The sequence below is a fragment of the Lepisma saccharinum genome, chromosome 2 (genome assembly GCF_977018435.1).
Source record: "Lepisma saccharinum chromosome 2, izLepSacc3.1, whole genome shotgun sequence".
Taxonomy (NCBI): Eukaryota; Metazoa; Arthropoda; class Insecta; order Zygentoma; family Lepismatidae; genus Lepisma; species Lepisma saccharinum.
In genome coordinates, this window is record NC_139230.1 from 153,280,541 (window position 1) to 153,295,273 (window position 14,733).

The 14,733-nt window shown below is 38.1% G+C and overlaps 1 protein-coding gene across 8 annotated transcripts in view; it reads right to left on the reverse strand.

The window, feature by feature from the left end:
- LOC145984152 (uncharacterized) overlaps positions 1–14,733 on the reverse strand; it is a 233,421-nt gene that overhangs the window by 67,651 nt on the left and 151,037 nt on the right. For 7 of the 8 annotated variants that reach the window (XM_083117627.1, XM_083117624.1, XM_083117621.1 and 4 more), the window contains 2 exons: positions 10,404–10,550; positions 2,042–2,107 (listed from right to left, as the gene is read on the reverse strand). In XM_083117627.1, coding sequence (XP_082973753.1) covers positions 2,042–2,107; positions 10,404–10,550 — 213 coding nt within the window. The remainder of the gene's footprint in view (positions 1–2,041; positions 2,108–10,403; positions 10,551–14,733) is intronic. The other variant, XM_083117622.1, reaches the window with a different exon arrangement.

Sequence of the window (14,733 nt, forward strand, 5' to 3'; positions counted from 1 at the left end):
ACAAGAATGTTTCACAAGTATGTTTAATGAAACACTATGATGAATATTATATTAAAAATACAAGGGCTGAATAAAAAGTAGCGACAACACTGCAGTCACATCTGAGTCTTAAGTCTATGAGCCACAAGATTGCCATAGCTGATAAAAGAACAATTGTGTGCTATTCAGTTAAATACTGCAGTGCCGTGCAGTAGAGGAAAGTACTGCCAATAAAGCCTAGTATGAATTATAGCAGTACTGTCGCTAATTTTTATTCAGCCCTTGTAGTACAGAAGGTATTCTATTTCATCATTATCCCACACAAGTAATAAAATTACACAGCAAATAAATTCATAGTGTATTAAAATCTAGACTTCATTAACAGAATTGTTTAAAATTACTTTTGTGGTGGGAGCACCTAGTCTTCATTTTCCTTCAGTGTTGCTTTCAGATCATAAGAAAAGTGAAGGCTATTACGGATTATGTTGTGGAAGAAAACTAGGATTGATTCAAACTTGCCGTGATGTACAAAAAGAACCATAGCAAGCGAACTAATTGTTGTAATAATGAGAACAAAAGGGTTCATTATTATATGTGAGAGTGAAATAAAAATGAAAAAAGTGGTGGCTGAGGAGTTTTATAGGATCTATCCCCTAATACTTGGGAGTGAAAAAGAAGTTTTTCAAATGCTTCTTGTTAATAAAAGTAACAATGGATATATTGTTTTGTAATTTGAGCATGTCATGCATTCATACATATACAAATGAACAACAAAAAAAGTAACTGAAATATGTGTAGTTTTCTAGAAATGGAATGTTAATTTCTGCCATGTGGCACTAAGAAGACAGTTTCCCAGGTGTCCAGAGAGGGTTATACCCAGCTGGAGACTCAAGTATTTCACTCCTATTACATGTGTCAACTTACGTACCAGAGTTGGCTTAAAAATATTAAATAATTACATCAGAACATTGAAATACTTGTTTTATCCCAAATACAGTTTTTCACACAATCTTGTTTGTAAATAAATGTAAACTTTCAATACTGCATAATTTCTAGGATAATTATACTCTGCAAAAATGTTGTACAGCATTTTTGTGAACCAAAATGAGAGAGAGACCAAAATGCCAGAAAAGTATTGGTAATACTTTATTTTATAATTTAAATTTAATTTAATTTAATTTTTTAAAATTATTATATTTTATTTAATTTATAATACAACCGATACTTTTTGATACTGACACTGCTGATATCGGCTCAGTCCTAAAGAAAACACAAGGGAACATTGCCATGCTATTGACATGTTCAAATGGAAAATGATGTATGACGGATCTGCCCAGTTGCACTGAAGGTTGCATTTTGCAGATGTGATCCATACCCTTATACAAGAATATGTGCTACTCACGAAAGTGAAATTTCAAAATTCCCTTCCAACTTGATAAATTGTATTGGTGTTTTAAGTCAACTTTATGCACAGTAAGGCTAATCGGGACTGGACCTACAGTTTAAAGTGGGATCTGAACCACTATGTGCCTCCACCAGAAATTGAACCAACTTGATGCCGAGTTGCTGGTTTTCATACACAAGAAATGGAATGTCTTTCTTAATTATAGGCTGGACTTCTGACTTTTGAATGGAGCCGCTACACACTTTTCGACGTCATTTGGAGGGAAGCATGACAAAGACTATGACGATATGTAATGTACGTGCCGTAACTTCGAAATACAAAATGGAAATTTTGCATAATTATAGAAAATTTCAAACATTGGGCCTTTGCCCCTGGACCCTTAATTGTCAGATATACGTTAAATAATCCCTTGTTTTCTAAACCAGAATCAACCTGAATGTGGAGCAAGTTTTGGTCCTTGGTCTGAAGCATACACAGTTAAGTAGAGCTATGGGATGCAATAACTGAGTGTAATCTTATCCTTTAGAGGAGGCCATTCTCTCAGACAGAAGAGACATTAAAACACTATTTTTTTTATTGTAAGAGACATTCAAATATTGCCATGTAAAGTATCATATATTTGTATCTATTACCCATAAACAATTAACGAATACATACCAACTGGAGTATGGATCCTTTTGGTTCCTGAGTTTTGAGCATCACTTTCATTTGGTGTTAATTGATCTGCAAGAAATAAGGGGAAATAATATGGTATGATGCATCACATATGCAGATTTATTGGTCTTTGTACTGACAGCTAATTCAGCATGGTTGGTTGAACTGGAAATTATGCCAATTGCAGAATTTTTAATTAATTCAGCAACAAAAATTGTGTGGCAAAAGTTCAATCCATGTGTGTCAAGCCAACATAGAACAGGCATCCCATGAGGTGAAGCAATTTTAATATGTGACTTCAGGAATGTATTACAATTCAGGTAATGTTTCAGAGATTCACTTTTGCATTGCTACGTGACCTGTGACTTTTAAAGCATGACACAACTAATTTCACAGCTGTAATATGTGGCAACAATCAAATGTAAAGGTTAGGCGACTTTTGAAACACCCTGTTGTTAGGTGCTGTGAAGTTTAGCTACCTAACGGTCGAAATTTCGACCTCCTAATGTAAACCCCTTAATGCCAGATGGTCGTTATTTCGATCAGCAGCGCGTGGCAGCTGCAATTTCTCAAAAACTACACACAATATTTCAGTTCTGTTTTCTTTTTTATCATTAGTATACATATGAAGGTATGACATACTCAAATTACAAAACAATACATCCATTGTTACTACAAGCAAAGTTTGAAAAAGTCCTTTGTTTCCCTTCATTACCACCATATTATTATGGGATAGATTTCTAGAAGTGGCTGTTAACTTGAAAACTGCTGCATCTTTTTGAAAGAAAAAAAATCTAAAAGAAAGGATGAGTACAAAGCAACATTTTAAGCAATGTCCGACAATTAAGGATTCAGGGGGGATGCAGGGGCAAAGGCCTAATGTTGAAATTTGCCCGAACCAAGTGTTAGCACACAGCAGCTACTATTAACACATAATTTCTTGAAAACTATACACTGGATTTCAGTTCTGTCTTTTTGTTAATTAGTTTATGTATAAAGGTATTATATACTGAAATTACGAAAAAAAACACCAATTGTTACTATCATTATCAAGCGCCATTTGAAAAAGCCCTTTCTTTCCCTTTTGTTACTATTAAGGGTCCAAGGGGGAAGTGGGGGCAAAGGTCCAGTTTGAAATTTTCCATAATTACGGAAAATTTCCGAACCACAAAATTTACATTTTGTATTTCAAAGTTACGGCACGTACATTACATATCTCATAAAGTGGTCTTTGTCGTGCTTCCCTCCAAATGTTCTCCATTCAGTGCCCATAGGGTCGATTCTAGAAGCAAAATTCCGGACATTGTGCTGAAGCTGGCATAATGCCGCTTTATAGAATGTTATAATTTTTTACTCAAGAAGTATCAGTCTGATTTTAACGAAACTTTGCACAGTTATAGAATGTATCACCACTACATACTACATTTTTTATTCACTTCAGTCTATTGAGGGGGGATAGGGGTGTGACGAATGCCAACTTTTTAAAAAAATTCAACTTTCTTTTCCTTCTTCATTTAACACGAATTATTGAGAGGCACAATATATAAATTTTACCTTCTCTAAAAGCCCTTTCTTTGAGAAAGAAAACAAAATAAATTTCATCTCTCTATGACAATTAGTTCTGAGTTATGATTTTTTTTGTACTTTGCGGCAAGTTTGAAAAAAATGCGCTTGTAAATGCGCCGGCATGAACAAGAATACAGGTGCGAGAAGTAAGGCAGCTAAAGGTTAAAGGAAATATGGGGATGTGTGATGAAATGATTAAATTGATGAATGGACATTCACAAACAAACAAGCCCAAGCGGAATTCAAACCTGGGACCCTTGGCATCGCAGCACGATGTGCTAACCACTCAGCCACAGGGTCCGGCAATAGTCTGATGAATTTAGCAATATACTCTAATCTGCCAACCCAATGTCAGACTTGTCTTAAATATAGTACACCCTGGACTGCACTTATCAGACTAACAAGACTATGGCATTTGGACTCACAGCCAGTACAATCCTACGTGGAGCTTTTTTTTTTTTGTTGTTGTTTTGTGATCTGCCCATGTGTGTTTGTGATTGTCCCTTTGTCTGCTTCATTTTATCACAATTCATAATCATCTTCACGATGAGCCAAAAGTGGAAGAAAAGCGAAGTTAAATACAACAAATAAATCAACAATTAATGTAATCTGTCGTTCCCCTAATAAAGTATGGGATATGATAAATTTCTTCTTAATTTAAAGGGATAAGATAAAATATTCCTTGTACAGAGCGGAGTACACACTGAGCAATTGAAGGACATGAGGGAAGGGACACATAAATGAGAGAACTAGGGAGGCCATATCAAGATTCACGCAGGAAAGATAGGAATGATAGCCAAGAGGCTGTCCAACAGGCGTCGACATAGTGTACTTTAGCTACTTTTTCCTACACTGGAGTGGATAGGGAGAATTTTAATCAGAAGATTTGGTGAACGGATTACCCGTGCATGCACATGTGTGTTTTAAAACAGAGCGGGGGGAGGGGTGTAATGCAAGCAGAGAAAAATGGTGGAAGGAAAAAATAAGACGTACAACAGCAAAGAAAAAAGGTGAAAGAAATACAAAGCAGTTTGGGAGAGGGAATATCTGTGTGTGAAACTCAAACTTTATATCTGCCAACTCTAATTTATCAGTATTTGGCTCCTGCCCACCTGGTCAACATTTTCTGGCACCACCCATGAAAGAAAATGACTGCGCTTAGTAATACAGTAGATTTCCATTCTTTTATGAAATGATTGCACGTTATGTTTTCATTTTTGACCATCAATAATTGGTACAGATCAGTAGCGGCAATTAGGGGGGATGAGGGGGAGCAGTTGTGCCCGCACTATGCTAAATCTTATCTACAAAGGGAAATACACCATCTTTGAAATTAAATAAATAATATAAATGTGGACCAATATGAAATTTTGGCTGATACCAATAAAGTACCAACAGAGCCATGGTGATCTAGTCGGTATGGTATCTCACTGCCATGCAGGAGACCCAGGTTCGATTCTCGGGGCAGGTGATCTAAGGTTGGAATGGCTCTGGGGCTCACCCAGTCTGAAATCAATGGGTACCTGGGGGCAAGTTTGATGCTTTTATAGTGAAATCATAGGTGAGAGAGCTTGTGCAGACCCACGAGTCCTGTGCATCGTCCTCCCACCTTGGGGGAAACGACAGGGCCACCCCGATGGAGCAGTGGTAGCGTCGTCACCTTGTAATCAAGGGGTTCCGGGTTTGATACCCGGTGGAGGCACATAGTGGTTCAAATACCACTTTCAACTGTAGGTCCAGTCCTGATTAGCCTTACTGTGCATAAAGTGGACTTAAAACACCAATTCAATTGGGGGAAGGGGCAGAGTGGAGCATGCTTCTTTATGGCCAGAGTTGAACCGATGGAGGGGAAGGTGCAAACTTTTGACCAACGGTTCTTTTCCTTGTGGTCACTCTATACTCTTTGTGGGAATCTGGGCATTCACCTCTGTCATTTGGATGCAGTGTCAAGAGAAATCAGGTGATAGGAGGACAGGTTGATTTGCATATTCTAACAAACAGTGAAAAATTGAAACTGACTTGATTTTTTTTAGGCAAAAAGCAATGCCAAGTAAAAATGGATATTGAAAAATTGATTGTTCTTGATCAGGAGAGGCATTGTTTATGGAATCAAAAATATTCAAACATTTCAAGGCATGTATAGGAGAAATTATAGAATGCAGTGTTGCAGGAAATGAAAGAAACAGCTAAATGTTCTGTTCCTGGAGAAACCTTATGTCACAAACAGTGGAATATAGAAAGGAATGGTTACCAATGGGAAACTTATGCAATAGAATTCCCTCAAGTGCATCAGAGAGAGAACACAACTGGTCCTTCATGTGAAAAGGATGATGACTATACCCACTGCACAAAATAAATAATACAGAAGTCATCCTAAGAAGGAAAAAAAAGGGACAGAACACAAATTATTAGAAATAAGAGTTGAAAAAATTGCATTTCTTTGAGCAAATGTCGCAAATGAAAGAAACGTGACTATCAGTTTCTTCTGAGCATCTTGTCATTCTGAGGGACATACCAAATGGAAGAAAACTGCCCACATAATTTGGGGGTTTCCCCTGTTAAAAGTTCCTTTTCTTATGGATACAAGTAGGAATTTTATTCCAGGGTCCAAAAGAAATTGCCTTGACACACCTCGTATGCCAAGGGACCATCACCTTGGGATAGTTTTTTTTTTTTTTTTTTTAGGTTGTCTCCTCTAGTAGGAACCTCAGTTATAGGAAGGGCATCTGAAATGGGTGCATGGCATATTAGCAATGGAGGTGAAGATGAATGAAATGATATGAAAAGATTATTGAAGCCCTCCCTACTAACTGTGCATGTTTCATGTTTCGATGTTGGTTGTTCATGTGAAGATGATGATCTACAAGACAATCTACATTCCCACATTACTGCATGGAACAGAGAGCTTAACATTGTTACCAAAACAGAATGACAGATTTCAAGCAGCAGAGATGAGATACCTACGAAGAGCAGTAGGAAAGATTAGAAATACCACCACTAGAGATCAGTTACAGTAAAAACCACTATTGGAAACAACAGAGAGAAAGGCACTACAATGGTTTGGACATGTTACAAGAATGGAGGAGGAATGCAATTCTAGACAGGTGTTGGAGGCCAGACAGGAAGGCAAATGGGGGAGGGGATGACCAAGAGTTCAATGGGAAGAGCATGTGGAAAAGATAGGAAAGAAGAAAGGGAAAACAATGCCAGAAGTCTGAAAACTAGTATTGGACCGAAAAGTGTATAGGAAGTAGATGATGGAACCCAATGCTTAAAGGCAGAAGGGGATGAAAAAGAAGAAGATAGCTAAAGTAGGTTGAGGTCAGCATATACAGGGTTTCTGAGAGTGAATGGTGAGGTTCTGTGGGTTTATAGTGAAAGATACATTACACGGTAGGGATGGGACAGAATAATCAGTACTCTATCGGTATTGGACAATATAGGCACATCGGTGTATTGGTAAAATTAGGGAAGATATGAGTAAACCCATTTTTTATTATTTACATATTTCGTGCAAGAGAGGTCCAGTGTAGGTGATGGTAAATTCAATTACCATTCCAATAATTCAAAAGTTGTTCAAAACACTGACAAATATAAATATGTACATACTCCACTGCAACTACATGCATCGATCTACCAGAGTTAAAACATTCATGATGCTATTTAATTACAAAATCCATTTTTTTGACACAATAATAAATGAAAACTTTGAATTTCCAGTTTCCAGGATAATTAATACTCCATGGAAGGGTCACATGCATTATTGTAGACCTAATAAAATACCCAAAAAGAGGAAAAGAATCAGCCAGTATCAGCATCAAGATCAGCCCTAATTGTACATGATCAGTAGAGTATCATTATCTACTTCTGCAAATAAAAATAAATAATATATGTACAGTAGAACCTTTATTCTACATTGTTCAGGAGACCCAGTTGAAAAACTTAAATTGAGGAAACTGTGAAATCTGGAAAATTATGTAGCATTTTGCTTTATTGAGGCCATGAAGATTGAATGTGTGATGCAGAAAAATGTAAACCAGGGAACCAGTGGCGATCCCTCCATGGAACAGGCTGTTCCCTCCTACTTATCACCCATTGAAGCTATTTTAATTATCTATATTAACATAATAAGAACACTTCTTTCCCCCGAAATCAACACGCCGAAGAAAACTTCACCGTGACTGGCCGTTTGTTTACTTCACCTACCCTCCTAGTTCCACCCTCTAGTGCCTGATGCCGAGTATTTCCGACCATGCGCGAAGGTAAACGATCCTCATGGTCCTACTTCCCACCTCCCCCACCATGGAAGCTGAACTCTATAGCTGTTCCCTACGAGAGATAGCAAATTCGTTTTCCTTCGAGTTTTTGCTATGTGCTAAAGTTTAATTGCGTCGTAGTGATAGTTTTGAGTGTAGTAAGTCTATAATTTCCTAATCTCATTGCAAAATTGTGTCTGACATTCATAACGAACTGGAAAAATCTTCTACAGTTAATCGTCTGCTAAATGCCTTGGCTAAATGCTGCGAAATAGCTTCCGAGGGAACAGCTCGTATCCACCTGTTCCAACAGCCCCAAGACCAGGCGCACGCAGCGGCAGGACAAGAAAGCGAATGTTGCGAGCATAGGGTTGCAAATGTATGATCGACCGGCTGAAGACGAAAGCTTTTAGTTAATTGAACTTTACAGAAAAGACAGCAAACCAAGACCTACCCTAACCGAATTAAAAACAAAATCGTACACAAGGCATTTTATAAAATGTGTTGTCCTTGTTTGTTCCCGAGAAGGGAGTTTGGAACAGTTCGGGTTTTGTCACAATTTCTACAAATCTAGCGGACGTCATGAAAAAACTCGGCCATCTGAATGCCATTATTGCATTGAGGACGTTTGAATTACAAGAATGCTCAACTCTCCAAAAAGTCAACTTAATCTACAAATAGAGAGATGAAACAGGTTTTGACAAAACATTTTTTCTCTCTGATGATCACTCATAAATTGATTTTATTATTATTTTTTTTGTTTCATATCAACAATTTTGTTTTTAATGTTATTTTTACATTATAGTATCATATTTGCTTTAACATTGTTACTGTCCAAATTTTAACGTGCTTCATGTATGTTACTTCTGACAATTTGTAACATATGTATCGTATGTTTATTTGGTCAGGAGGAGTGCCAACAGGGGGGATTATGGTGCAGGTTGCGCTATCGAGATTTTTTGGGGGGAGTTCCCTTCAAATAATATAAAATTCAACATTTATATATCTTTTTCCAAAATTAATGTAAAAATTTTACACCTTAAATGCACCAAATTTAATCCATTAGATGAAGAAAAGAAAGTGTTTAAGGGTATTATCGAAGGGGATGGGGGGGTGAGAAATATCCAACTCTTACATATTAGGCCTTAATTGACACGGGGGTTCTGGGGGGATTGTGAATTAAACTTTGGGGGGAACAGTATCCAACTCTAGGTCTTAGATTATTGCATATATTTTAGTTAGAGGGGATTGAGCCTTAAATTGAGGGTAATTATACAATTATTGTGTATTACAATTGTCTTAGATAGACTATTGCGGAAATTCTGGTGTGGAGACTGAGAATTAATTTTTTGGAGGAGGCATAATCCACTCTTCAATATCAACAGTAAGTCTAAAATTGGCATGGAAACTTTGGTAAAATCTCAGATTGTCAAGAAATTTCTGTAGTGGAGAGAGAGTTCGAAAATTAAATTTTGGAGACTGCATTTAGCGATATGATATCCACATGTTTTCGACCCCGAACGTGCCAAAGGGGAAGCTGGAAAAGACTAAATATCTTGGGATCTTAAGAAAGTATTGACATCTCATTAAATTAATATTCTTGAAAGCCTGCAAAGGAATGGATTTAAAGATTTTCTTGCTCGCTTCGATCGCAATGATATGTTACTAGGATGTGTGTTTGGTGCTTGAATGAGGTGAATGTGAAGTTTATATACTATACCTGCATTACAAGAAAAGATATATTCTCGATTATGATGAACGATTTTAGGGGTGGTCTTGAGTGATGGGCACCCCTGTTTAGGAAGGAGGGGCAGATCAAGTATAGTGTTCAGTAAAGCTAAGAAAGAAGTTACTTTCAGTACACACGCTGTTGTAATTAAATATATTGTGGGCACAAATTATATGATTTGGAGGGGATGTGCCATTGGCCTTGGGGGGGCACCCCTGTATTTAGTTCATTTCAATAAGGGTTGAATTTTACTTGGTAAAATTACGGGTATGGGAGGGGAGGGGGCAAGTGCAGGTCACCTGTTTTCCTGTCTGATTTAGCACCGCACGCCACTGCAGGGAACATAAAATAGGGGTTCCTCATACCTAAAACACAATAATAAAATTACAGAGATTCAGAACAACTGCAAAGTTAAATTCATAAACTTTACTCACAGATATTCTTCCATCAATCTGGGTCAAGGTTGAAAAATATGCTACAAAAAAATCTCCTTGTCTAATACAGTAAAAAAAAAAAGGAAGTGAAAAGTGGGAAACTATCAGAGAAGAAACAATTTCTTCATGTCTCAAGATCTCCCAAAGGTATCTACTGGCTAAACATTAAGTCTTCCGATGCATGTTGTTTTCTGGCATTCCTAAATTCTTAATCCCTGGCACAGACCAGGAGGATGAACATATTCTGTTCAGCATTTGGCATTAAAGGACAGGTTAAAAAAAGTACTGAATGTCAAAAAAACTGTACAAGAACATGAAGCAATAAGGTGAAGACTGGTAATAAAAATAAAAAATAAAGTGAAAAAGAACTTGGTACTCACCACTAGAATTGTTGGGCTGGATATTTTCTAATATGACCACAGGCACTCTGGTGTCACCCAGCAAATCCTGGTAATGGGGTGGTAAGGTATGGACTTTGACTAGATCCTTCAAGGTTTCTGTTACTCGTAGTGATGCAGAAGGAAGACCTATAGAAAAAGAATTGAATAAAAATGACAAATCGGGTTACTGAACAGATTTGTTAAGAAACAATAAATAAAATAATAAATAAAGAATTTCCAAGCTTGTTAACTCTTACCACTGTTATTACCAGTTTTGTGCATATTTGGTTGTGACATATGTGGTACGCCAGTTGAAATGCTATTGATGAGTTGTGCTGCAGCCGAACATTGAAAAATTATCACATTATCTGTCTGTGCTGTATCATTAAGAGCATAATAGTAATTCTGCCAGGATAGTCATACTCGACCAGGAGTGTGACCCACCTAAAAGATGCTACACCTGAGTGGCTCACCATCCACAAACAAAAAGGATGGCATCCTCACATGCAAAATATGCACAAACAGGCTTGACTCCATCCACTACCCAAGAACTCACGAGAGCTCAAACACTCTCTAGATACACTCTCATTCACTAAAAATTGGAGATTAATAGATAAAGTTTCATGGAGGACCTTTTACGTGACAGAAAAATGTAAAAAACACCACCATGGACTTATGTACAGAGTTTCAATTTAGAAAATGGCAGCAGGAATATATGCTTGACATGGCAATAACATTTTGGTTGTTGATATTTTCTAATGATGGCAAGACACCACAATTGTTAATCCTGTCTGTTTAATGGTTATCACAAAAGGAGTTGTGTAAAATGTATGGAGGGACCACAAGGAAAAGAGCCTTCATCCAAAAGTCTCCATGCAACTTCCCCTCCAACGGTTCAACTCTGGCCATAAGGAAGCATGCTCTGCTCTGCCCCTCCCTTCACACATGAGTATGATGCACAGGAATCATGGTTCTGCACAGGCTCTTTTTCCCATAGTTCCACTACAGCTGTGATGGATTATAAACCTCAGCTGAAGGTTATTAATGTGTAAGAAGTAGAGCAGTGACAACCATAAGATAGCTAGAATAGACATTTTTGTCACGTACACCTCAATACCCTTGCACTTGACTCAACCAGAAGGAAGCAAGGAAGAAATCTGCAACCTCCTTCATGCCTGCCTCACCCACAATCATCTCCAGTTTGAAGACAGCTTCTTCCACCAAACAAAAGGGCTAGCGATGGGCAACCTACTTTCCATACCCCTGTCAAACACTGTGCTACACATAGCAGAAAAATCCATTTTCACCTAACCAGACTTCGTGCACACTAGATACAGAAGATATGCAGATGACACCCTAGTCATCTATGCATAGGACAAAGACCTCAGCCACCTCCTAACTGCCTCAACAACATACACCCCAATATAAGATTCACCATAGAGAAGGAAGAAAATGGCCATCTCAACTTCCTTGATCTCAGCATGCATCAAGACAAATTCATCACATCTTTATATACAGGAAACCTGGCTCAGGCATCCAGTACATCCACGCAAAATCCAACCATCCCCCAAAACAGAAAGGTGGAATATTTATGAACTTCCACAGAAGAGCCTTCACACACACTTGCATGGAAAATGACCTCTGATATGAGATAGGATGCATCACTGAGATAGCACTAAGCAATGGATACACCAAGCGCCAGCTATCAGTGTGGTGCACAAAAGCAGAAGCCCAGTTCCGACACCCACGATGCAGAAATACCTCCGACCAAGAACCCAAACCTAGATGGATTGCTTTCTCATACCAGCCCATCACATCAGGCAAGCTATCCAAAACTCTTAATTCTCTCAACATCAAACTTGCTAATTGGAAAAGCCCTACCCAACTTCAAAAGACACTACCTACCCAAATGTGCATCCCATGGGGTCTACGAGTCCACATGCCAATGCCACAGCAGCTACATTTGCAGAACAACCCGTAATGTTCAAGAACGGATCAAAGAGAATGTAAAATATGACAATAAAGACACACCAGGACCAGGACTTTTGCAGTACATCCCTACCACAAACCGCACCATATCCTCTACATGCATCATCAAAGAAACCCATGCCATCATCCAACAGAAACCATCACTAAACCTAGACAATAGTGGAGTCCTGTTCTTCAAAAACTCTCTCACCACAAGAAGAAAAAAATATGGTCCCCTTCCACCCATCCAAGGAACCACAACACAACACAGCAGACAACCCAACTTGCAAGTCACCACCCTGCAATGACATCAGACGATGGAAAACAAAACTGCTGCCAGCTGAAAGCACAGCAGACGATGCAAAACAAGAAACAGCACCACCACCACCAGATGGGGGCAAATGGAACAACAATCACCATGGAACAAAGCAGTCACATACTATACCATCTCTGTACCAGATGCCACATCCTCAGTTAATGAAGGCAGTGGGCCTTGAAAATTAATCAGAAAACATACAAATTTGCAACACTGAAACAACAAGCTTTACAATTTATTTTCTTTAAATGTAATTATTACATTTTTAGATTAATTCTTTATATTTCCTGCACTATACATGTCTGAAATTTCTCTAAATTAAGTTTTTATTCAAAATTCAAATAACTTACGTGAAATTTAGAAGATTTCGTACTTCCGCGTTGCACAATTTAATAGTTCAATCCTATTAATTTCGAAGATCCACTGTCTTCATTCACAAATTAATAGGATTGAACTATTAAATTGTGCAACGCGGAAGTACGAAATCTTCTAAATTTCACGTAAGTAATTTTAAACCGCGTTTACCGCAACCACCATGAAAATTCAAATAGATTAAAAAATGCTGCATTCAAGTCAAATCCACACACCCTGGAAGAACTGAAACATAACATCTGCAAAAAATTACCAACATTAACCAATGGGAACTGTAGCGAGTTATGGGTAACTTCAAGAAGTGTCAAAAATGTGTGGAGAACGAAGGTGGCCAGTTTCAGCATCTTCTTTCATAAATTGGTAAGTAAATAAATCACACTTTAAACTAGTTACGGAAACTTGTGTATTTAATTCATGGACAGTTTACAGTGCCGACATATGGCCACGAGCACCTTGCGTGCCGATAGTGCAAACAGCGACGTGGCAGTCTACACTTCAATGGATAGATCTGTGTAAGGGGGGGGGGGGTTGCGAAACTCAAGTGTAAGTAAGAAACAACTACATAATAATCAATTAAAAATAATTTGACAATCAGAAAGAAGCAAGATTATGAATTCCTAAGGAAAAAAGCAAGGCATGCAGTGAAAATTAGCAACATGACTCTGTTTCATGGGTAGGGGTGGTGAATGACTGCTCCAAACTGCCAGTTATTAAGTTCAAATTATGCATGTGATTGTGTAGGATCTTACTCTGTAAACATGCAATTTTTTGCTAGTATTAGAAGTCTCCGGTAAGGGATGGTGATCACTTTATATCGATGATGGTCTTTAATCGAAGTGCCATGGGTTCATTTTACAGTGGAGACATGTAGAATGGCTCAGATCCCACTTTAAACTGCATACGTACCCAGTGTCGATTAGCCCAATAGCATAAAGTGAACTCAAAACAGGCCTTGTCAGTATTTTTACACATCAAAATAGAGGGATCATTATTTACGTTCATGTTAAGTGGCACTTTATTGGTTTCAGCAGTCTTGCAGAGGGCAAACTTTCTTTCCACATACAGTTTCCCTGTAAATAATGTTTTGTTTTTTTCTCTGCATCCTTTCCTGCATTGAACATTGTGTGATTTATTTTCAGCACATGGATGGTTCTGAAGAAAGCAGCGTATACTTAGAACTGCATACATTTCCTTCTTGCACTGCTCTGAGTCTTCAAGATGTTTATTATAGTGTTATCCGCAAGATAGAGTTACAGTTTTGTTTATCAGAAGGTGGCATAGGAACAGAAACTGGCTTGTCTAACCTCCTCAAAACAGCCTTGCAAGACTGCAGATTAAAAACAATGCCCTCTTTCTTCTTTATGATGGATGATTCATTGCTGTTGTAAGCTGATAACAACTTTGGAGCCAGCCAGACAAAACACTGGTGCTGGCAGTAGTCTCCTCCTATCAATCAGATCCGCTGGAACAGAGGGGAGGGGAAGCTAGAGAAACAGGTGGTGGAATACATTTTTAAGGACAATGCAGTAGTTGAAGAAGAGAAGTTTTTATCAACAGAGTGCTAACTCCCGAAGCAAGTTGCATAAAGAAAGAAAAAAAGGGGTGGGGATCACTGCTTTATGCTTTTCCACGCTATCAATGCTAGGAACACACGAGCAATATTTCAGGTGTAGA